We start from the raw sequence: 25853 nt of genomic DNA, 5'->3' as shown, positions 1-25853 counted from the left end.
TATATGGAGCTCGGCATTTCATGCCAGTCCCTTTCAATGGTGTAAGTGCCTGGCCTTTTGATGACATTGCGCATTGATACAGCAAAAGATGGTATCACTGGCACCTGGGAACGGTTGGCAAATGATGAGCCGCTGACAAATGCCTAAACTGAGGGCCTTGGTTTCAAAAAACGGTTCCTCGGTGGGTGCACGAGCAGTGCAATGATTCCTGCACGGCCGTTCAGCCAAGGGTGGATGCTGACGTCACATCCTCTCACAGAGCCCCTGAGGGCTGAGGCGGTGCTGCGCGCAGCCCCTCATCACTCACTGCGCTTCCTGGCCGCTAAGGATGGGCTCAGCAAAGGAGAGTCTGATAGCGGGCTTAATTCTACTCAGCCTGGCGCTCCGTAAGTGTGGGAAACAATTCTTTAGACCATATTATCTACTATAGCGCCCAAGCTCGCTTATGGCGGCCTCAGGGAGCTATAGGATTTGTTGGGGCAGTTTTAGAGTGTATTTATGATTGGTTATTTATAGCGCGCTTAATACCCAGAAGATTCTAAGCACGGACCCCAGGAGCACGTTGCCCCTGAGCTATCCGCCCCAGACGTTTCAGTTAGGCTGCACCTTGTCTGTGCGTGTCCTCCGACGACGTCGGGCCTCCCTATCGGTATGGAGGCATTGGCAAGCACGTGGCATTTTGAAAACCACCTACTTTTAAAATACCACCTAATTGTGAGTTGGGGTCCCATGCTCTCTAGTGACCTATTGGTGAGCAAAGAATAATCCATGGAGTAACAAACAACAACTCATATTTAACCTGCAATTTCAGTGTGTGTCCGGTCGCAGCCCTCCCTCCCCCAGTCCGCCCCCTTGCTAAATATCCCATGCAATCCCAACTAGTGGTATTTACAATAAATGGGCCTGATTCACAAAGCATTTCCCAATGGGTGCATCTAATTGAAAGACGCATTGTGAATCAGGTCCCATGCGTTCACTGTTACCGAAGTACTCAAAACGGAGCCAATGGCGTTATTATATAGAGCAATCTGGGAGGGGTAAACAGTGTTTTTAATGCAGCTGTATTTTAATATTTCTTTAGGGTATTATTTTTTATAGTGCCTCGCGCAACTGTCAGGCGCATCAAAGCATTGAACGCCCGCTGGGGTGGTTTACTTACTGAAAGAAATAGTCTTGATGTTTAAGGTAACATAAGAAAACATGACTTCATTTGCAGATAGCAGAAACATGGTATAGCATAACTCAGTGGGTTCGCGTGTCTATTGCAGTGATGCTGGTGAGACTTGCGTGCAGGCAGCAGGCCCACATGCTGCAGATAGCACAAACATGGTATCGCATAACTCAGTGGGTTCGGGTGTCTATTGCAGTGATGATGGTGAGACGTGCGTGCAGGCAGCAGGCCCACATGCTGCAGATAGCACAAACATGGTATCGCATAACTCAGTGGGTTCGTGCGTCTATTGCAGTGATGCTGGTGAGACTTGCGTGCAGGCAGCAGGCCCACATGCGGCAGATAGCACAAACATGGTATCGCATAACTCAGTGGGTTCGTGCGTCTATTGCAGTGATGCTGGTGAGACTTGCGTGCAGGCAGCAGGCCCACATGCTGCAGATAGCACAAACATGGTATCGCATAACTCAGTGGGTTCGTGCGTCTATTGCAGTGATGTTGGTGAGACTTGCGTGCAGGCAGCAGGCCCAAATGCTGCAGATAGCACAAACATGGTATCGCATAACTCAGTGGGTTCGGGTGTCTATTGCAGTGATGCTGGTGAGACTTGCGTGCAGGCAGCAGGCCCACATGCGGCATATAGCACAAACATCGTATCGCATAACTCAGTGGGTTCGGGTGTCTATTGCAGTGATGCTGGTGAGACTTGCGTGCAGGCAGCAGGCCCACATGCGGCAGATAGCACAAACATCGTATCGCATATCTCAGCGGGTTCGGGTGTCTATTGCAGTGATGCTAGTGAGACTTGCGTGCAGGCAGCAGGCCCACATGCTGCAGATAGCACAAACATGGTATCGCATAACTCAGTGGGTTCGGGTGTCTATTGCAGTGATGATAGTGAGACGTGCGTGCAGGCAGCAGGCCCACATGCGGCAGATAGCACAAACATGGTATCGCATAACTCAGTGGGTTCGGGTGTCTATTGCAGTGATGCTGGTGCGACGTGCGTGCAGGCAGCAGGCCCACATGTGGCAGATAGCACAAACATGTTATTGCATAACTCAGTGGGTTCGTGCGTCTATTACAAGCCCAAATGCTGCAGGGTGCTTATCGTTCCGTAAAGTACTCACCGTAGATTTTGATATTTTAAACACATGTACTTTCCATGAAACTCGAAATTCATGTAAATATATGTTAACATGTTTCATTTATGTTTGCTCTTGCAAATTCCAATGGACCAGTTACAAACGGTTTCTATTAGCGCTGGTATCGTATGGTGGTATGGTATACAATGTATGAAGCGCGATCTAAGTCCAGGAGGCATCTAGGCGCTAGACGAGCGGGCAAGTAGGAGGGACGTGGCGCTAGACGAGCGGGCAAGTAGGAGGGACGTAGGAGGGGCTCTCCTGCTCTTGGACCCATACCCAGTGGAAAAACAGATCCATTGTACTGGTTAACTACAAATACCTGCGAAAAACAGTCTACACCCTTAGACACCAATAATAAATAGTACAATAACGGTTACCAAGATACAACTGGAGTTTTCTCCATCAAAGGCGATTAACTGTCCAAAAACCCTTAAGTCAGAAACTGGATCCGGTATAATTAATTTCTTACTGGTACACCGGCATTGTCACCAGTGTTGGGTCCATGGGTGTGTTCTCCTTTGTGATGAAGCCTGTTGTCTGTGTGCTGGTGGCGTAGGGTGGTTAACCTATTCTGCTTTGTGTGGTGCCGTGTTTTCTTTTTGTAACTAGACATGGTTGTTTTTCCACCGCTCAGTACAGGGACAGGCCTCACCTTTTGGACTGGACTTTGCATTTATATGATCTATTTTGCAATTTGTATAGGTCCATCTGATTTGTTTAGAGCACCCCCAGTAGTCTTTCGGTTGAGGGGAAGGAGAGTTACCCAGTTCAGAGGGAGTGCTCACAAGCAAGTGCCGAGAGGGTTGTCTTGGTGATCCTGAATCCTGGTAGAAGTCCCAGCTCACCAGTTACAAATAGGTTCTACTGGAACCATGTGCGAAATAAGGGTTTTTTGCAATAGGACTATACATAGCCAGTAGAACAAAAACAAGGACAATTCTACTGGTGAAATAAAAAAACCAGAGGGAAAACAAAAGACACCATCAGACAGCAGTAACCAGTTCCATGATAAATTGGCATCAGCTGGAATGTCATCCATAGCAGTTCCCGTATGTCAGAAACTGGATCCAGTAGAAAACATTTGTCAACAGAAATGTCCATCAGGGCCTGAGATAAGGAGTGTTATGATGTGCTCCCTTTCACCTGGGCAACACATGTAGCTCTGGAATGTCTATGTGCAGACGCCTGTGCGGGGAATCTGCCTGTCCGCATTCATGGGGTGATTCCAAGGGTGTCATTGTTGTGCATCTGTCGACTTCCTGCCGGGCGAACATTATAGGGAATTTAGCAATCGAACAGTGGGTGACTGCATGTGTGAACCCCAAATTTGATGTTTGTGGGCATAGGTAAATTGTGGCGTTTTGCAAGTGTTTGGGGGCATTTTTGTTCAATTACCTGCATATGAGTAAAGATTATTTTGGAATTTGCTCATTGCACATTGATACTGATGACTAGGGCATTATCAAGTAACACTGGGAATTGTTGGCGTATTGCACTGAGTGCCAACCCCAACTCAGTTGTCCATTAGCTGCACAAGATGTTCCTACAACCAAACCCAATGGTACTTCTTTTATAAGACATCCTATGCTAAAATAAAAACAGCCTATCCTCTGAGCAAGTGAATACCAGGACACACCATGAAACTAACCAACCAAATAGGACTAAATCAACTTTAAAAATAATCATTCTGCTTACTTAATGGGCATCTGGACCATTTAAACTGAAAATAAAAGCAGCCTATCCTCTGAATAAATGAATACCCACCAATTCACATGGACCTAACCACTAGGACATACCATGAAACACACTAACCCAATTGGATTAAACCGACTCTAAAAATTCCATATAATTAACCTAATTCTACCTATTCCTCCTTGTCTCTCCTCTCTCCACCTTACCCACTGCCACTTTCAGACTTAGGGCTCTCAACACTTGGGAATGTAGTGACTCAAAAGAGAATGTACAACTATGTAAGCTAACTGATATGCCTGTATTGTATCATAATTAGGAAGGACAGTACCAATTGAACCTTGTACTATTTGAAACGCACTCCACTAAGTGTAACACTCACACCGATATTGTAATTGTGCCTTGAGAAAGCCCGGGAAAGGGCGAAACAATCGCACGTGCCTCCAAATGGAGTATGTTGGCACTTTGTAAACCTTTGTTTGTATTTGTGACACTGGACCCATGTGGCACTTTGTAAACCACTTGCAACTTTGCAACACTGGACACTTGTAACCATTTGTAAAACATGACAATTTGCAACGACCTATAAACTGTGAGAATTGCAATGTCTTCTTGGTTTAAAACCAATGAAATAATGCAATTGGAATCTCGCATGTAGATCAGTCTACTCTAATTCAAAAGCTGGGCGCAAGCGCTGGGCGCAAGCAACCCAACAAATCCACACATGATACTGACTGACTAGTGTTTGAGTCATTGCTGGATTCTGCTGCCAGGCTAGGCCACCGAGCCACACTCACTTATTAGATACCCCAAAAATTAGGGGGAGGTGCACTGAGTATTACCCACTATCCTTTTCTCACGTTTCATGCTTTAATTCTCTGTAAATTGCACAGAGTTGGACCTGCTACGCTTACACTTTTGCGTAGGCAGGTCCCCTCTGTACAAATTTCTACATTTGCACTGCAGAACGCAAAACTTAATAAAAAGAAGATGGTGTACCTGGGTGTATACCACACATTTGCACTCCGTCCTGCAAAATGAATAAATGCTGCCTGACGTGCACGCATTTGCAGGCAATGTTTACAATTGATTCCTCTGGTGTAAAATGCAGACGGACTCCATAGGAATCTACAATATTTGCGCCAGCATGAAAATACATGCTGGCACAAATGCGTGGAGCTTTTGTATAGTGGAGAGGAAGAAGGTGGTGGAATCGTATCTTAGGATCCATCCCTATTCGCCACCATACAAATAATTGAAAATGTATGCCATCTCAACACTACGAAGCTTACATTCTTCAGCCGTACACATATGGGTACGGCACTTCAAGCTTACACGCTTCAGCCCTACACGCAGTGCACTTATGATAAGGTCACTGCTCCCTCAGCTGTAGATCGGGACATCAATAATGTTGATGCGAAATCTCAATGCTCCAACTCAAAGAAGCTAAAATCGATTTACAGGAGTCATTCTTTTCTCATGGTCAGCTTTATTTGGCTTGCTCCAGACTTGGAAACAAAGACAATTTTTTCACACTAGCTCCTACAGGAAAAATAGCAATATTGTCTACAAAGAAGCATTGGTTTAGTTTGTTAAATGAACTTCAATCTAGGACTGAAGTAGGAATTACTGAGCAAAGGACGGGTACGCCTGCTAGTCTACACATAAAGGAGGTAATACCCTGGACTGGGTCCTCACACATAACATCATAATCTCTTCACTTCTGGTTACTCCATGTCCTTGGTAAGACCATTATATTGTGTCTTTTGATTTACAACTGCCTTCCAAGCCTAAATGCATGTATATTAATCCCAGAATTCAGAAATTGAGGAACCTACATTTCCCCCCCCCCTGATGCCTTGAAACCTATCATAGATAAATTGACTTCAACCTCTGTTATAGAAGAATTGGTGGACCAATTTCAGCATGTCACAACAGTGGTTGTCAATATCTGGGCACTGGAGAAGGTTATGTTAATACAAATTGGGGTAAAAATGAATACCTGGTTATCCGATGAGATCATTAAGTATAGGCAGGCCAAGAGGGCCTGTGAACGGATATGGCGAAGCAACCAAAGTCCCGGAAACAAATCTAACTATAAGGCTGCAGCTTCCTGATATAAACAAGCCATTTTGTTCGCAAAACAGTCAGACTTTAATTATAGGATTGAAAATGCTACATCTAGCTCAAACTAACTCTTTGCGATCCTCAAAGAACTAGAGGGGAAAAGGGAGCCAAGTCAAACATTGATAAAGATGACTCTTGGGTCGATTCATACAGAATGCACTAATGGGTAACATTGGAAGCCATCAACAGTCCATTAAAAAGAGAGAAGACCTTCTAGCTGCCACAACCTTTTCTATTAAATCCAGTCTGACCTTTTCTAGCACTGATTTACCTAGTTTCTCTTCAGGCAAGTCTCCGAAGCTGAGGTTTTTAATATTGTCAAAAGCATAAAGCCAACTTCATGCAAGGGCAACATCTGCCCCGCAAATATCATTATAGAATCCTTAGACATTCTAATTTCGCTGATCCCAAAAATTGTGAATTCCTCCTGCACAGCCTCTTTTGTACCTACAGTCTTGAAAGAGGTTCGGATTACACCATGGATAAAAAAAAGATTCCTTCGATCCGACTATTGCAAGTAATTATCATCCAATTACGAATGTGCCATTTCTGTTAAAGATTTTTTACTCAATAGCTTATATTCAGATTTAGGAATTCCTTGAAGCTAACAATTTACTCAGTCAACACCAATCCGGCTTTCGTGCCAAGCATGGCACAGACACAGAGCTTTTAGATCTCAAATTCAACATCTCTGGAATTTTTGAGCATGACTATACTGCCCTTCTTATGTTATTGGACCCGTCGGTGACCTTTGACTTGGTGGATCATTCCATTCTGTTCAGTAAGTTTGCTGAGGTGGCCAATCATTCTATTAAGTCATCGGCCTGGATTGAGTCTTTCCTCAGTAATTGTACCGCCAGGGTTTTTGTGGGTTAATTTAAAGCCATTTTAGTCCCACTGCCCTGTGGTGTGCTTCAAGGTGCTTGCCTCTCCCTGACATTATACAATATGTACACCCGTCCTTTGATCTCTTGGATGACCTGGGTGTAAGTTATACCAACCATGCCGACGACACCCAGGTTGTCCTCGAACCTTCGGGTGACTATGCTAGGGATTTTGAGGCTATCAAGCAGATCTATGCTAGTGTGCTAGTGTACAGCCATCCAGATCTATGCTGGATGGCTGCTAATTCGCTCGAATTTAATGATAGCAAGACTGAGCTCTTAATTCTGAAGTCAGGTCTCTGCTTGAAAAAACGCAAGCCTTGCTGCAAGCAGTTTTTAATTCATGACTGTGCCATTCCAGTGGTACCCTATGTTAAGATGTTAGTTGTCTACCTGGACTCACAATTAACTATACAGAAGCGTGTCTGCCTGTGTGTATGAACTTAAATTACTGCAGCAAACCAGACCTCATCGGTCTGATAAAAATAGATCTTTACTTGCTTGTGCTTTAGTGAATTCCAAATAGTTTGCCTGCAGGTACCGCCAACTTGTAAAAGCTGCAGATCATCCAGAATCTGGCCGTGAGGGCATTCAGACCCTGTCCCTCCTGCTAGAGTGGCACTTCACTGGTTACCAGTTAAACATTGAATCGTCCATAATATGCTCACCCTAACCCACACATGTAGGTTGGGCAATGCACCTCAGTACCTCTGTGCTCGACACAAGGCTGCCCCCAGCAGAAGATTACTCCGATTTAAAGGAGACAATAAACTCTTTTCACCACGCATCAAACTGCAGAAGTGCAGGCGTCCGATGTTTGATGCAAGGGGTCTTTGTGCCTGGAATGGGCGGCCGGCTTCGCTAAGCGCTATTCCTTGTTTGCCTAATTTTGAAAGAGCCCTAAAAACGTACCTGTTTAACCAGAGGTGCCGATTGATGAGTTCTACTCTGGCTCCTGTTTTCTGGCTTTGAATCCCCTGGTCGGACAGTGCTATTCAGTTTGTGAATAATTCGTATGTTATGTTGTGTGTGTGTGTGTGGGCCCTGGGGCTATTGGCGTTTAAATAATTATCCTAATATGAATAATAATATTTATCACTCCGCAAGAATTTAGATGTAGCTTCAAAAATTGCTTTTTTATGCCTTTAATGCTGTTTGAACACTATTCAATGCCTTTTAATTTATATTTTTTCTCCAGGCTCATTCTTTCGGCGGTACGGTAGCTTTGTGTAAGATCTGCAAGCATTAAAGAATAGCAATAGTTAGGCTGTTTTTTTTTACAAGGTCTAACTTGCAGCGGGGAGGTTTTATCACAAATATTTTTTAGTCGATTCATGACTTTATTGAACTATATATCACATGCCAAGCCTGTGTCACAGCTTTCAGCCACATGGGCTAACTCGGCCCCAGGAATCCTGGCCACCTCATTTTATTACATCTCAAAATCATGTCTTTGGATCCAGCGACTGTATGGCCGATCTTACTTGCATTAAAAGAAAAGAGTCTGACAGAGTGATCAGACCCAGAAGTGGGCATCGCATCCTCCTGGTAACTCCAGCCCCATGTGATAAAATCCAGTCCAGACAAAGGCCATGCCATGAGAAGGGGATGCAGTCAGAATCCGAAGATCATGGCCGCATGTCATGCAGAATATTCAAAATACATTTCCACCCCTGTGTCAGGGCTGGAAAATACGGTAGAGCAGCGTGTTACAACACTGTTGTACCATGTATGAAAATAAATGCACAGAAGGGTCGCTAATGACCCAGTGCTGCTAAGGAGTAACTGGGATGTGCACACTGGGCCTCATTCCGAGTCGGGCGGTAGGGGATACCGGGCACCAGTAAGGAAACCGGTGCCAGTAATCCCCTACCGCCCGATTCCGAGGTCCCCCAAACGTACCGTACAGGTCCCGTTGGGGGACCTTGGAAATCACCTCGAAATCGGGCGGTAGGGGATTACCGGCACCGGTCTCCTTACCGGTGCCCGGTATCCCCTACCGCCGGACGGACTCGGAATGAGGCCCAATGTAACATTTTGGGGAGTTATGAACACTTTTACCTCCACCTTAAGGGTGGGGTTAAAAATTGGAAGTATTTTGAAGTCTGTTTCAATCATGTAACTGAGCAGTATTTTACCACGTGTGGTATTCTCAGACTAGGGCATGCAGTAAAAACCCTCATGATCCCACATTAAGGTCGGCAGACAAAATGCACTACATATTTTAAAGACCGCCTGTGTTTACCGCTACAGGCAAACCTATAATAGGAACTTTTGAAATTGCAAGATCATAACATTCCGATGAAGTATGGTAGACTAAGATGTAAATATATAAGCTTTCAGCAATTTTCTAAACTTTGATTAAGAGATGGAGAGCTTTAGCAGTCCCGAAGCTGATTCCATGTCTTCAGCCAACAAGAGCGAAATGTCTGTCGCCTCTTCTAGGAAAACCTGGTTTACTGTGGGTGTTAATGCAATGTTTCATCTTGTAGACCATGTACCTGGAAGGTGCTCATCTCTGAATTGATACAGTGTTATCCAGGGGATGGTTCTACATTGTTTCATCAAAAAACAAAACTATTATCGATTAAGTTACTTCGGTAGGTTTCTTTGTGGCTCTTTTAATTTTTAATAAGGGAGGCCTTCCCACACTCCTTCACTTTCCACCCCAACATCTATCCTTTCTCACCCCTCTATACCATTTGCCCCATTACCTACACCTATCTATTGCACCCAGGGCAAAACACCAGAACACACCCCCACTACGTAGCTCCTCTGTGGCTACCCTGCACTGCACTCCCTCCCCAAATTAGTCACTGCAAATTACATGCCATTTGGTTGACTTGTACTTTGAATCAATAGACAACGTAGACATCTATATTTCAAACTGGAATTAATTTTCTATCTCGTTTTTGTCCATTGTCTAATGAAGGGCACTTTCCTAGATGATGCAGCCGCAAAAGGGTGTATTGCTGCTGTTGTAGTCTACTTTTCCAACAGTTTTCCTCTCAATTGAAAATGTAGCCAGAGCAGATAGCTCTCTTCATTTGGTGAACACAGCGCTCAGAGGACGGAAGAATGGAAGATGTGTGTGGAATTACGGAAACTTGTTCGGTACCGGTGAAAAGGAAGGCAGTGTCCAGCTACATCCAATAAGATTAGGTTACAATGAATGGCTTGGAGCTATTCCGAAGACCAGAAAAGTAGCTAGGCTATGTTGTGAAGCAGTCATGGTGCCACACGATCGGTGTACCTAGACAAAGCATAACAATACTTGCCAAATGGTGAGAGTGTGTGAGAATTCTATGGGAAAACCTGTTATATTGTGAGACCACCACGTGCTGCTAACAGCTACCCAGTGGTGCCCATTCCTGGGCATATAATGTGAACGTCTGGCAAATAGTTGCATGCAGGATGGATAGCTGACCTGCAACAGGCTGGTTTTGGGAATGGGACCATGCCATGTGACAGGTTTGAAACCCTGGTGACACTATGTAGTCTCTTCTTCATTCTGAGGGTGATGAATGAAGTACAATCAGTGGGTAATAATAACACTCGTTAATACAGAGCTTAGAATTAGTCCATCTACATGAAGCTCTATAACAATCACCAAATTATAATTAGATGATGCAAGTAAAATGACAACATATTGAAATGCCTAGTAAATTGTGCTAGTTGCTGTCGTCTGATGGCAAACGCTAGCGGTTTGTGTAAATACCTGGCAATGATGCAAGTTCTTTACTGTATGATGACAATAATATGTGGGGTGCATTTAAGGCCCTAAGCAGAAATCCCCTTCACCTAAAACCACATTTATTATTATTATTTATTAATGTGATACAGTTTTATACAGAATGTAAAAAACTTTACACATAAATTACATTAAACACTTACATTATAGGAATAAATTCAAATATACAGTAAAAAATCATTATAGACACTGTAAAATTCATCACAAATCAATCGTTCGTTCAAGGCAGAGAAGAAACATTTGGACAGATCAGATCCGTAATAAAGTTTTAGATAAATATTGTAAGACTATTTTGCTAGAGGTAGAACCCCTTATGCATATGGATGGCCACCCTTGTGCTTGCTTTCAGATATATAGTGGCCTCGCGCCACACCTGGAAAAGTGCTAAGTGCAGTTTAGGATTTAGGGAATTGGTACATTGGTTCCAGAAATCTGGATGTGTGATTTGATCATTATCATGGACAAATTCCTTCAAATATTTCCTATGTCTCGTTTTTAGCCTACTACATTTTGTTAGTACGTGGCATGCCGTCTCCGGCATAGATGTAGACTCACATATTCTGCAGTACCTAGCTGCGGTAGTCAGGCCCATTGATGCCCCACGAGCCGACAGAACTGGTAAATAATTGAAGCGTAAGAGTAATATAAAGCGCCTCAGTTGGTCCGACGGGCATAGATTTAAATAGAGCTGAGGCTTCATGTAGGTATAAAGTATAAATATGATGAAGCCATATCTTTTCAGACGTCCCAGATGTGTGAAATTACTCTGCCAGTCCCATAGATTTAGGCGGTTTCGCATGCTAACAATCAGGTGTTCATTTTCCCTACCCCACTCCGGGGACCAACTGATTTCTTCGATCAGAGTATTAATCTGGGTTTCAAGTTTTATCTGTCTACCCGCAGAAGTATCTTCTTTAATGGTCCTGAGGAGGTTGGTTGTAGGTCTGTTGTTGAACCTAATGTAGAATTCCAACCTTTTCCTCAAAACCATAGCCTTAAGAGAAAGGATGCCCAGCTCTAGCCTAATCATAGCCATGGGAATGCATTGGGGGAGACCGAGAACTTTTCTCCAGAACTTCCCCTCCACAAGTTGTAGCCAACCAAGGTCCATGGTGATCAAAGACTCTAAACCATATATGACCATAGGGACCAGGCATTGCAGATAGAGCTGGCGGGCTGCCCAAATAGAGAAACCACATTGCTCATATGTAAATCTATGAATTAATGCTGAAAGTTGCGCAGCCTTTAATCTGCGTTCCTGAATACACATATGGTAGTTTCCTTTGTGGTCGAACTCTACCCCTAGATATTTATATGAAAGTGTGTATTCAATTTCGATTGGGCCCACCATCATACGAGGCCTAGCAACCTTTCCTGCTGTATACAGCATTAATTTGGTTTTGCTGTGGTTAATAGTGAGTTCGTTGGATTCTGCATATTTCCATAACTGATTGGTTGACCTGAGTATTCCACTGAAAGTGTGATCTAGTATCACCAGGTCATCTGCATAAGCCAGTATGGGACAATGATGAGAACCTATCTTAGGGGGGCAGTTGTTTATCCCCAAGAAGCAGTTAGGCACATCAGATACAAATAGATTATATAAAATGGGGGCCGTCACACATCCCTGTTTTACCCCTCGCTTCAGAGAGATAGGTTTAGTCACTGTCCCCTGATTATCCAGCCTGACTTGTACGGTGTTATTGGTATGTAGCAGCTCAAGGTAATATAATAAAGATGCGGGGCAACCAAAATTCTTTAATTTTTCCCATAAAAGGGATCGATTAACTGAGTCAAAGGCGGCCCTAAAATCTACATAGAGTGCATATAGTGGAGGATTAGTGCGTGTTAAAGCCTTATTGCTTAGGGTATTCATGATAAAAAGATTATGTGATGTGGAGTGGCCAGCCCTAAAACCACATTGAAATTGATCCAGGATGCCTGCCTCCTCAGTCCATTTTTGTAGTTCATTAAGAATGAGAGCAGCAAACATCTTCCCGGTACAGTCAAGCATAGATAGTAATCGGTAATTCTCAGGGTCATTCCTGCTACCCTTTTTGAAGACAGGTATGATGATGGCCTCTTGCCAAGATGTTGGTATGCGTCCATCAGACATAATTTTGTCAAACAGAATTTTTAGCAGATTAGCCCAGAACATTGAGTTGTTTCTCATCACTACATTCGATAGACCATTAGGGCCTGGAGCTCGTGAGGAATTTAATTCCTTAATTCTGCATTGTAGGTCCTTAATGGTAACACTAAAAGGAGGGGTGGGAGGATTAGGAGAGGTGGGAGAGCAGAGCTTATCACTAATCCCTGCATTTCGTTTTTCCAGATGAGATATCCATTTGTCACTACATATGGGGTTCACCATATTGGTGATCTTCTTGCCTTTTACATCTCCTAAAATGGACCATATTTTGCGGGAGTTCTTACTACATAGAGTTTTAACTGTAGATTGCCATCTCTCCAATTTCCTGTGTCTTTTATGTATTTTTAGCCATTTTTGGTAAGCAGCTTTCAGCTTTCTTATTGTAGCTGCTTTATCATTAAAAGCATGCAGGTCCTTTCTTATAGCCCGGATTTCCCTTCTAAGCTTGCGCTTCTGATCTCTGATGGCACGATCATAGATTAGCTCTTGCGGCAATTTTCCTGCCATCATCCGTATTTTATAGGAACCATGCAAGCCAGAGAAATTACTGATCCATCCTTCAATTTGTTCGGGCGACATCTGTGAGAATAATTTAGACTGTTCAAGTCCCCAATCTCCCGATGCTATAGATGCCTTCATCACATTTTGTGCTGACCAGGATATACGATTTGAAGAGTGGTTGGCTATCAGCTCACCGAGATTTGCCATTCTCTCAGTTGGTATATGGGATCTTAAGTTAAGTGTCAAAGGGTCATGGTCGCTCCAGATACATTCCCTCACAACCATATCATCGATGATGTTTGCAATTTCCGCACTCGTGAAGATATAGTCGAGGGTACTTCCATTCCTTCCATTTTTCCAAGTGAATTTTGCGGGTCTATCATTCTTTGTCCTGCCATTGATTACTTCAAGATCCCAGCATTCGAAGAAACTACTCCAACATTCTCCCTCGTTATCGGTGTATGTCTGTTTCCAATAGCTTTTGCTGGCTAGGTTCTGGTTGTTAGTGGTGCCCCCTCCATGGTTTATCCGGCAGTTTAAGTCCCCTGCGGCAATAACAAGATATTTATCATTTAATAACCTCCAATTGCTGAGAAGGTCATTTAGAACATCTTGTATATGCTCTCTATGTGTTGCCCCCGGGGGGTTGTAGATATTTATTAATAATGTTTCTTCCCAGACCTCTCTTATTCTGAGGGACAAGACTACAGCACAAATATAATTGCTCTCCACTGAAATCCTTTTACTTTTGATTTTATTTGACACACCGATGGCTAAACCCCCATAGGGGCGCCCCCTTTGTCCTTTCTTAGCCAGGGTATGATGAGTTGTGTATCCGTCCATGGCCGTGGGCTGTAATAGCCAAGTTTCTTGCAGCAATATAATGGGGTAGCTATTAATGAGTGATAAAGACCCCTTATCAGTGAGAAGATGTTGGTGGCCATGGGTGTTCCAGCTCAGTAGGGAATAATCTCATGATTGTTGTAGTACCATTGGTAATGAATCGGCCAACCATTTCAACGTGTTTTGGATATCCGCCATCTGAACTTTCTTCCCCAAAGGTTGGGCGGGTTTGCAGCCATTAGCCTTAGGTGGGGCGGGATCGCCACTTGGGAGACAAGGGTCCTCCTTCTCTTTACAGGCATCCACCTCTATCCCAATTCGCATAAGGCTTTTTTTGTGAGAGCGGATTAATTTAGCTGATGCCATAACACAGCAATGGAGGGCTGTGACATTAGGGTTTCGTACGGTAAGTGGTTCCACAAAGGAAAAATCTTCCGAGCGTATAACACGCAATTGGGGGATCAGATGTAGTTTTATCAAAAGTTCGGATCTTGTGAGCCACTTATCCCTTTTCTTCTGGTTTAGATTTTTGATAACACAGATTTTACTGGCGTTAAAGTCATCATTTTCTGTTGTCTCTATGGGATCATGATGTTCGTCTTCCTCGTTTCTTGCGTTCCCAGATGAGGAGGAGCAATTAGAGGAATCATCAGTTGAGTTATCAGTCATATCATGGTGTGGCTCTTCCAGAATCGTACTGGTAGCTTCCTGAGGTATATCTGGGATAATCCAGCTTGTTAAGGTTCCTGCTCCTTTATTCATACGCTTCTTTGTTTTTCGCCCCCTTTTTTTTGCTTTTTTGGATCGAGCAGCGGGAGCAATGGTGGCTGGCAGGGGGGAGGCTATCTCGACTGCTACGTTTTTTGCTGCCTCTCGTCTTAGTTGTCGACGTTGTTTTTTAGTTAGAGGTACTTCAGTTGCAATCTCCTGAAGTTCCCCCAAGTGTGCCTCTTCTTGCTGATTCGTAAACTCCCGACCCCCCTTCGGTATTGGCGCTTTTAGCGGTATTTGGTCCGTACTTTCAATACAGTTGATGTTTCCTAGTTGAGCTAAAGAATTACTATGAATTCTCCCACATAGCTTCAACAAAATCTTTAAAGCAAACTGAACGGAGGCCATAGAGGCTTGAAGTTCTGCAATTGCTGCATTATTTAAGCTTTCAACAGCATTGCTCAAGTCTCTACCAGAGTGTTCCGGATCTTCCATATCAATATAGAGATCTGGAGAAGCCGATAAACGTCCTGTAGTTGATACTATAGGTGCGGTGGGAGTGGGATGAATAGGGTGTATTCCAGACAGATTTGAGGTAGAATTACCTGTTTGTTTAGGGCTACTTGGGGGTGAAAGACTCCGTTGGTCATTATGAGCCTCATTCAGAATTTGAGCTTCTACCACTGTTGGGGTAGGCTTCTGAGAAGTATAAGGCTGATTAAAGGAGGCCATTGATTTTTGGATAGACAAACAGAGATCAAGAAGTGAATTATTATCAATATCATTATAATTTGTTAAATCAAGAGCCTCATTATTGTTTTTGGGGGGCAGGAGGGATGGATGGTGATCGTCGGCTGTCGGGTTATCAATGGAGGATTGTGCTTTTGAATTGTCTTTGAGAAAGAAAGCCGGAATTGTGCCTTTAGCCGCTGCACCATCTGTTCCAGTTTGTTTATCTTTCTTAGGGCTTTCAGGTGCTGGATTATCCATTTTCCCCGCCTTCCCTTTGCGTAAATCGTACCGTGGTTTAGCAGGCTTTGATTTACCCATAGTGCTGTGAGTGCCCTTGAGCTGCACTAAGGGTTTATGGTGACAATCAGGTTCTATGGAGAAAAATGAGCACTATTATGTTTTCTCACCTGAGTGTCCAATATGCGTACACGATACTCCAGAGTAGTCCGTACTTTCAGCACGCAACAGTCACGTAACAGTAGTCGGCCTTTGCCCCTGCCGGGCTTAACGCCGCAAGGGTGGTAGCCTGTGTCTTTTATATCGGGCCGGAATCACGTGATCAGGGCACGTGTCGTGCGGGCCCCGCCTCCTCCAGGAAGCGTTAGGCAGCAGTGGAGTCGGCAAGAGTCGAGGAGCGGCTCGCAGTGCCGAGTGCAGGTCCGGAATGCAAATAAAAGTAAAATCGCCGCTTTTCTCAAGTGGTGACACACAGGGCGGGAGGCAGCCTGTGTCTTTTATATCGGGCCGGAATCACGTGATCAGGGCACGTGTCGTGCGGGCCCCGCCTCCTCCAGGAAGCGTTAGGCAGCAGTGGAGTCGGCAAGAGTCGAGGAGCGGCTCGCAGTGCCGAGTGCAGGTCCGGAATGCAAATAAAAGTAAAATCGCCGCTTTTCTCAAGTGGTGACACACAGGGCGGGAGGCAGCCTGTGTCTTTTATATCGGGCCGGAATCACGTGATCAGGGCACGTGTCGTGCGGGCCCCGCCTCCTCCAGGAAGCGTTAGGCAGCAGTGGAGTCGGCAAGAGTCGAGGAGCGGCTCGCAGTGCCGAGTGCAGGTCCGGAATGCAAATAAAAGTAAAATCGCCGCTTTTCTCAAGTGGTGACAAAACCACATTTAAACAGTTCCACCAAGACGGCTGTGCTTTTGTCTTCCTGGCACATGTGTGGCAAGCATTTGAACAATGCTTTGAAAAACGGCCCTGCGTTTGCTTCATTTTCGCCTACATAACTAGAAGTTATGTCCTGCCTTCAGAACGGTGCTGCGTTTGTTTTTCTAACATCTGGAGAACAAAAGTAAGCATGACATCCTAAACAGCTTTGTTTTAGTGGTAAATCACATGAGGGGCAAGGGTTTCTACATTACAACCCGACACAGCTTTTGTTTCCCTTTGATGTGAACCATTGCGCTCAAACTGGAAATGAAAGAAATAGCGTGGCTTTTTATCTTTTCTGTGTCCAAATCAAAGAAATCCTGTGTAGTATCCCTCTGTGTTCATGAACCACAGTACATACTCAACCCCTCCAAAGGACTAATAGAAAGACAATCCCGTGACCAGCAGAACCACATTTTGAAACTTTAAATGAAAGGCCTGCACACGAGTGAATCTGCTCTTTGGAAAATAAGGAAAAAATGTTGTTTAAAAGTCAATGTTGAATGACAGCTTTTGCTTGCACAGAAATGTCTGAATATGTGTGGGTGGGCGTTTGGCTATACAATATACATCATATTTGTCCCCACAAGATTTAGTTACATTGGAGAAGGCTCAGAAACCAGTAAAACTGGTTTTTGCTCAGGCACAGAATTCATTTGCAAGCCTTGCCTCCCACTGAAAATTCGCACCACTAAGTGAAACAGTCCACAACAGGATGTGAGGTGCCCGAGAGTGTGAGGATTCTCTGTTCTACAAGACTCGCAGGCATTACTGGAATAGGGGAAAAAGGATGCCTGTGTGGCTAGTGCGTAACCAAGAAAAGCGATTTCCTCCAGCACAGCACCCACTCTGAAAGAGGAACTGTCAAACTTCAAAGGGCGTCATAAAAGTCCTTTGTTGCAAGCCGAGCCAAGAGGAGACTTTGCTGTCGGGGTCTGCAGCACCGGCCCCATATGTGACGAATCCTCCCCATTGAAATTAAAGTACTTCTTCATCTTAAGACATTTTTCCCAGCACCATGAATAAGTAATAATTTTGTATTATGCTAGTTTTCCATGTGATTTTTAGACGAATGTAAAGAGACCAAGTTCATGTTTCGAGCACTTTGTGAACTGAAATGGCCTGGAAAGACGCTTTTCTGACTGAATTATAAATGGGACAAATATGAAACTAGGTGGAAAGATGGAAAATGTAATTATGAATATGTGTACTCAATGGCAACATTTTAACTACTATGCATTTCATGAATAGGGCCAAAATGTGCCAAAGAGTGTGATGCTACCTTGCACAGAGCCGGCGATCGATTTGTCCAATTCCCTGTGACCCATTGAATCCGTATATCTACTTCTTATGGTGGTGGCTTGTATGAGTCTGAAGCTTTGATCCATAATTCATTTTTGCTAAAAAGTGGATCTGAGTACAAAGAAATGTCATAAATGCAAACAGACAAATGATGCCCTTTCCACTGAACCAATTGGCCCAGGGTAGGAGAGAGGACTGGTAGGCTGTCCTATCTCAGTATAGGAGTAATTCCAGAGTACTTCCCCCAGATTGTAAAATAGATGATGTCATATCAGCTATATAAGGGGGACACAGAGAGACACAAGGGATCCACCCACAGCAAGATCCATCCATCCCATCTATAGCAAGATACACAGATTCAAGATCCAGACACACACAAGAATCCAGGGAGAAAGGAGAGGAGGCAGATGATCCCATCCAAGAGAGTGCAGAGACCAGACCTTGCCTAGTGACACCATCCAAAAGAGTGCGAGACCAGCCCTTGCCTAGGTGACCACATCTAGGAGAGCGAAGTGCCCAGACCTTGGCCTAGCTGTCCAGAATCCCATCCAGGAAAGCGCAGTGACCAGATCCCTTGGCCTAGCTGTCCATATTGACCAGATCACTTGACCTAGCTGCCCAGAGTGACCAGAGACCTCGCTGGCCTTCCAGAATCCCAAACTCAAGCTTACCTTGTAAGTAGCAAATAACCCCAGTCCCAAATTGCACACCCCCCTCTTTTGAATCTTGCATCCCATAGAAAATCCCATTCAAAGTCCCAAATTGCCAGTATAATCCATTCACCTTTCCATCGACAAATCTATATCAGGCTGTGTATGTTAGTGTATTTCTTGTATAAATCTTTCAGTTGTCCGTATAAATCCTCAGCATTATTTTCAAGTAAATCAATTAATTTCCCTATAAAGAGATTCATGGTGTGTGTTGGTTGAAATTTGAAATTAACCACCTCCCATGAATTCTGATTTTGCATCTGTCCCATAGAAAAACCCAAACCATAGTCGCGTTGAGAACCATCCCTTTCTGTCAGAATCCTATCCGTTATATGCCTTTGTCCTTCTCCTTGAAACCGATTTCCGATTTTGACAGCAAAGCCCTTTCCGTGGCTGCCTGTCATCACAAGCCCTATGTAAAAACGAATTCCCATTCAGCCGTGTGTGTTTTTCTTTTGCATTAGTTTTCTGTCCCAAAATCAATTTTCTTACCTTGTGTTTATGTTGCCTTGGTGTACTGCTTAAGTACACCAAGGCATTTCTAGCTGTCCTACCGCGGTTGTAAGCTGTTGTGCGAGTAACAAGTAAAATCCGATTCTGCCGTTTTGCTCATGAATCGGGTTTTCATTTTCTTTTCTGGCCTACCATCTTGGGGTGGTGGGCTGAATTCTAAATCCAATTTTTCACTCTTTATCCTGACTCATTGCCACTGCCTTCCATCCAAAAATAATTAAGTTTGCAGATTTTTGGGGATGGGTGTTGCAGGGGGAGTGCTTAACCTTAAGTACCATCCCATGCTATGAAATCATTTTTCCTGTTTTGCCATTAAAGATTCATGTGCATTGTGGGGATTTTGAACTAACTGTGTTGTAGGAATCTTTGCTTCTGTATTGCCACAACATTGGTGGCTGCTGTCCAATTGTTTGATTTTGCTTTTACTTTCATTGAACCATATCATTAATAAATATCATAATGATACACACCGGCCTTGTCCACTGTGACACAGGGTGTTTGTGAAGGTTGGGGGCCTACTGAATAAAAGAACCTGTGGTTGATTAAAGATAGAAAGCGTTTTTATTGTGTGCCACATTCATTGTCAGGGGAGGAGTCCTTGGCTGGAGGGTGCGTGTTATAAAACCGTTACAACCTGTCATAGATGTTATATTAAAATATTCTTGAAAAATCTATGAAATGAGGGTAACCTGGACATGCAATTGTAACACTAGGCAAATCACGAATATAGATTGGCATGTATCCCAAAACATACAGTAGCAATAACGAAAAGCTTTTCAGTAGATACGTGTCAAAACTGTTGGGTTTGTTATCAGTTGTTGCTAGAATAATTGCTTTCTAACTTTGCACATTCATTTTCACAGTAAATCAAACACACACCACCACCACCAATCAAAGGAAATAATAACCTTATGTGCAATCCCCTCAGCCTTTAACGCTTCAATTTTTCTAACTCCTGACCTCTTCGCTCAAACTTAAAGAAACAAATTTAATGTGTGCAAATATAGCTTTTTCCCATTTTTACTCAAACTGCTTTGCCTCCCAGTAAAGAGCATAGTTTGGCAAGGTGACTCCATATCACCTGAGCATGTGTCTCCAGTCCTAGGCTTTCGTGTAACAGATCAGAGCATTCTGGGAGTTGTATTCTTTTGTTTCAACTGGATTAACATACCAGAAGTTAATGATTTTCAAATGAAATCCCAGAAGGGGTCAAATGACATGGAGTCACTCATTTGATTGCCCTAGAAACACCCCACAAACAGGAAAATGAGCCTAATCACCTGCTAAAATACCATAAATGAATGCCAATCCCACTCCTCGCCTTCCTTTGGCTATTTACTTAGGTTCCCCACTCCTGCCCCTACAACCGCCTACTATCTCTGGCCCTTTTAATTAAACCGGCCTAATAAAAACAGCCCTTTCAGTCCACCTTAAACCCTCAACTCTTCCATTCTGGAAAGCCAGGGCTGTGCAGAAATTATGACACTGTTTAAGCATGGCTTGTTTCACAAACAGATGCACATTTGGAAGAATAGAGCCTTCTTAAAAAAAACTCTCAGCAAAGAATTAAGCCATTGGCTGCTTCCTGTACATGACGGTGTAGTGCTCAAGGATGTCAAATGCAACGGCTCCCTGCTCTCCATGGGGGGGGGGGAGATTAACAGGCTGCTTGCTATGCTTCTTGCCACCCTGGATGACGCCCACCCTGGCCGCTGCCCGGTCTACCAGTGCCTAGAAAGGGGCCTGTGTGTATACCCTCAAAGTAACCTAAAATGAAGTAACTCACCAGGTTGCATTTCAGTGAATATAGGCTATTCCTGGCCTCTGAGACATGGTCAAATGTCTTCACCGCCCGGCCAGTGGCACAGCGGCCTTTTGTGATTAGTGAACTATGGTCCTTGGGGGACAGCCATGAAGGAAATTGCAATAGCGCCTAGTTCGATTCCCCGATTTGTCCTGGAAGATCAAAGGAGGATACCTTTAATTTTTCTCACTGTGAAATGGCAGATGCACCCTTTTCATGGGGAACGATCATGTTGGAGCGCGGGTAGGCCCTGGAGCGCGGGTGTCGCAGCACAAAAGAGATGGACACAGGATGTGCTAAACACGTCTTCATTTATTCAATTCCAGCTTCGTTCTGCCCTTCCCCCCTTGCCCTCCTCGGCACTTCCCATCCACACGTCAGTTCCCCTTTCCCTAACGCCCGCCTCCCGCTCCCAGGGCAACGTCAACATGACAGATCAGTTCACCAAAAGTAAGTGGGATTTGGGCTGGAACGTGTTTCCCTGGGCGAGTCCAAAGCGCAAGAGAGAGCATGGGAAGGGTCATATGGAAAGGTCGAGGAGGAGTGAGACAGAAGGAGAATGAGGTACATTGCCAACTAAACCCGGAAACTTCGTTCCATTTCAAAACCAGGTGCAATATTGATATTTTATTTGTATCGCGCTCATAGACATGTATTTCAGAGCACGACGAGGCAAGGGAGGAGAACGAGAGAGAACAAAAACAAAGAGCTTACTAGGCCCAGTGACATTGAGAATGCGCAAGTGTAAGGGAGAGGGAAGGGGGAAAGTACAGGGGGGAGGGGAGAAGTGGAAAGTGCTGAGCAAAGGAATACAAAAAAACAAGTGGTAGTGCAGCCAGCAAGTGGCAAGTACTAGGTTTAAGGCACAGACAGGGGGTGTCTGATAAGTGCAGAGAAAGGGTGGGGACTGTAGGATTACATATACAGACCCAAGTGCAAGGGTTGTCAGGAGGCAGGTTGGGTGCGTGGAAGGGTGGGCAGGTACCTGGGCCCAAAATCAGAGGGTAAACAGGTGCACGATGCCGAAGCAGAACAGATCAGCAGGGGATAGGAGGAGAGAAGGCAGAAGCAAGGAGGAAGATCTTGAGGTGTTCCGGAACCGTAGAGGGTTCTCCTTAAGTTTCAGAGTGGCAGGGAGACTGTTCCAGAGGGAGACCCCAGCTGAGACAGAGATCTACCCCCAGCTCATTTCTTTGAGAAACGACTGACCCTGAGGGAGTGGAGGTGGAGGAGCAAAGAGCTCGAGAGGGAAGGTATTTACGGAGGGAGAGTTGAAGGTATTTTGGACCCAGGCACCAGAAAGCCTTGTGGACAATGCAAAGTGTCTTGAATTTAATCCTTGCAGCCACTGGGAACCAATGAAGAGATTTCAGTCCTGGAGAGATACAATCCCAGGGCTTGAAGCCAAGGACAAGCCCCGCAGTCCTGTTCTGGATGAGTTGCAAAGGGCAGAGAGTAGAAGCAGGTAGATTTAGAAAAAGGCTATTGCGGTATTCCAACAAAGAGAGAACCAGGGCTCGAGAGACAGTGAGCTTCTGGTGGAAGGAGAGGAAAGGTGACTGGGGCGGTCGTGGCCAGGGAACGTTCACATCTAAACCGGGGGGCTGCTACATTCAGATCTTGAACGGGGGTTATAGGAGGGCAGAGGGAGATGCAAGTGGGAGGCAGAAACGTTCACAGCTACTCCTGGAGGCCGCCTAGCACATCCAGATTGGGGGGCAGAGGGCAGTAGAGTGAAGGGGAGAGAAAAAATATGAGGTACACGCAATATGCATGAAACAGTGAAACAGTGAACAGCACTGCACACAAGTCCAACCAGGAGAGAAATAAATAGTGCTGTACCTGGGAGACCAAGGAGAGGAACGGAATAAGAGGACTTTGGTCAGTGCCCACTCAGTCTATTACTGGTTGTGAGTGGCCAGAAATTAGGTCTCGTACAGTAGGTGAGCGTCAAGGTAAAGTCCATTAAAGTTACAGCACTTCAAAAAGTCCCAATGTTTTAGGATACAGACCTCCAGATTATGCGATGATTGGAGGCCTGGGCCTATTGGTGAAACTGGGTGGTCAGATATTCTTCTCCATCCACGAGCCCCACAGACGCACAATTCACTCCCAAGATGGCCCAATATTGCCTTTGAATATCCTGCGTGCACTGGATCAGGCAGTCTGATTGGACTATTCCTGGCCATATGAGTTGTCCAACAGCCCTAAGGGCCTTTTCACTGAAAACCACACATTTTGCAGAAATGGATACAGCTAGAATCCAAAGCGGGGGTCAGATTCCACAACTACCAGCCCCTGGATAATATTTCTGGCTCTACACAACCCAAGTTAGGCCAAAAAGCTCCCATCAGCGTGGTTTGGTGGAAGTCCGGCCTCAAAGACAGACAGGAGATGATATCCTTTGCAAGCAACCTATGAAGAATGCCAAGCCACTCCAGGGCACTTCATTAGTGAAGTGAGGCAGTATCCTGGGACAAGGAGTAGGACTATCAGGCAGCTGAGACGAGTGAAGCGCCATTTTCCCAAAGTTGTACCAGCTAGGGAGCGAGATGATCTTGGGGCTGGTAGATGCAAATTCCAGCTCAGAATCCGGCTACTTCCGTTTCCTTAAATGTTATGTTTTTGGAGGTCATCGCGGATGTGCACCACCTTGACTGGCCATATGATTTGCTGTATACCATTGAGGCTACTGGGTCCAGCACTGACCTTCTGCCACAAAGATGGACCAGCTGGGGCATGAGATAATCATCTGGGCGGGGTCAGTGGAGAGAGAATGCAGCCCTCTCTCGCAGCTGTATCTGTTGCCACAATGTTGTATTTTTGGGTAAAACAGGAAATGGTGCTTTGGTCAGGCTCGAACACTTTCGTGACTAGTTCTGCAAGGTCTGCTCCAGATTGCAGCCATGTCAGTTACAGAAAACATTGTGGTTTTTGGGTGAAAAGGTCTTTAGGTCTCTGAGCCGAGTAAAATGATCAGCTGACCAGGAGTAGGCCAATCAGACAGTTTGAGGCAATACTGGGCCGCTGTGGAGTGAATCGATCTTCCTTACGGTTTGTGGGTGGAGAATCTGGTTCCATCTGCTAGCCATGTTTGTTTCTGGAAACACATTGTTAGTTTTTGTGTCTGATTTCAATTATCCAATTCTGACAGTATAGCTGAGTTTCATCAGTGTGGAACTGCACATTAAGCCTGAATTGCCTGATCAGGTAGCTAAGTGGTAACATGTTTGCATTACCCAAGGCAGGCGTTAGGGAGGAACTGTGGGGAACCCCACACTAAATTCCTCTAATTCACAGATTGATTCTAAACAGCAAAGAAAGTGGTAAACCATTGTAAGGCCACACCTCCTATATTCCCTGCAGATGCTGACTGGTCGAGTGTAGCACATGATCTAAAATCTCGAATGCCAGGGACAAATCGCATACGACTGCTAGGCTGTATCTTCCTGCATCTGCTTTCCTGAGGATATCACCTACCAATTATAGACTCACTGTCTCCATCCAATGTCTAGGTCCAAAGCCTGACCGTAAAGTGAATTAATTATATTGTAGCAATTGAGATGGTCTTCAAGCATTGGACATGCCATTTCTCTTGTAGTTATATGCCATTTCAGGAATTTTTGAAAATTAGATGGCCCATCAAGAGCCACCTGTGGCCTTTTATTCAGAGGGCAATCTTAGCTGTCTTCCGTGGTGGTGGGATAATGCCATTGGTGATTGATAAAACATGATCCTTGGAATGGATCCTACAAAGAGATCATCTTGTTTAACTACCTGACGAGCTGCGATCAATTCTGCCAGGCGGATAGAGGTTTGTAGGTGTTAGTTAAGTCGAAGACATCAGGAGAGGGTTCTATGTTCTTTCACCGCCTGTTTATTTTTTATTATTTATTTGCTGAAAATGCTTTAATGAAAAACTCATCACAACGTTTTTATATGTGGCGGGTTGTCTGCCCACGCTCCCTCCCCTATAATTTAATTCTGATACCCAACACCACTACCCTTTATATCCCCTTACCCACTGCCATATATTTTTTTCGATTCGTTTTTTCTATACAAATGTTTTGGCCATCGAGAAAACACCTGGCATGTTACATCATACCGGGGAGAGATGTAAGTCTGTAGGTTGTTTTATCACTGCAGATATATGAGGGAGGTTCCATTCTCTCAGGGCAGGGCTAAGGTGGTAAAGAAGAGGCCCAGTTTATCGCATAACTCCAAATACGGCTTCAGGGCATGGTCTAAATGTTCTGAGCTGAGTCAATAATTTGCGGTTTTAAATAGTAATTCAACTGGGTAATGTGATTATCTCTTACAACCAAGGGTAACACATTACAGACTTTGCATGAAGGGTTTTAAAAAGATATATTAAATAAGATATCAGGGCTCATAAATGTGCACTGGCCACTGGATAGCGACAATTGACTCTTGGCGAGTAAAATAATGGTGTGCTGTGTGCATGTGTAGAATTGAGAGAGTGAGCAACTTTTTATGCCTGATTAGGGGCCTGCAACCTGAAATTCTGCCCTCTGTGAATCTAACCAGCTTATAAATTTCCCAAATGTACTGTCAGATGTTTCTAGATCTACAAAATGCAATCGCTGTGCGCATTATAATTAAACCTGTTGATATTGTTTTCACATGTTTGTGATCACCTTTTG

General features: G+C 44.5%; 1 protein-coding gene across 1 annotated transcript in view; it reads left to right on the top strand.

Annotated features, from left to right (window-relative positions):
- The first annotated feature begins 303 nt into the window (after window positions 1–303).
- LOC138516789 (T-cell surface glycoprotein CD8 alpha chain-like) overlaps window positions 304–25853 on the top strand; it is a 179522-nt gene continuing 153972 nt past the window's right edge. The window contains exon 1 of the mRNA XM_069632187.1: window positions 304–386. Within this exon, the coding sequence (XP_069488288.1) occupies window positions 329–386 (58 nt within the window). The 5' untranslated portion in view covers window positions 304–328. The remainder of the gene's footprint in view (window positions 387–25853) is intronic.

Source organism: Ambystoma mexicanum, chromosome 6q (genome assembly GCF_040938575.1).
Source record: "Ambystoma mexicanum isolate Mex_15411 chromosome 6q, UKY_AmexF1_1, whole genome shotgun sequence".
NCBI lineage: Eukaryota > Metazoa > Chordata > Amphibia > Caudata > Ambystomatidae > Ambystoma > Ambystoma mexicanum.
This window is presented reverse-complemented; position numbering and strand designations above follow the sequence as displayed.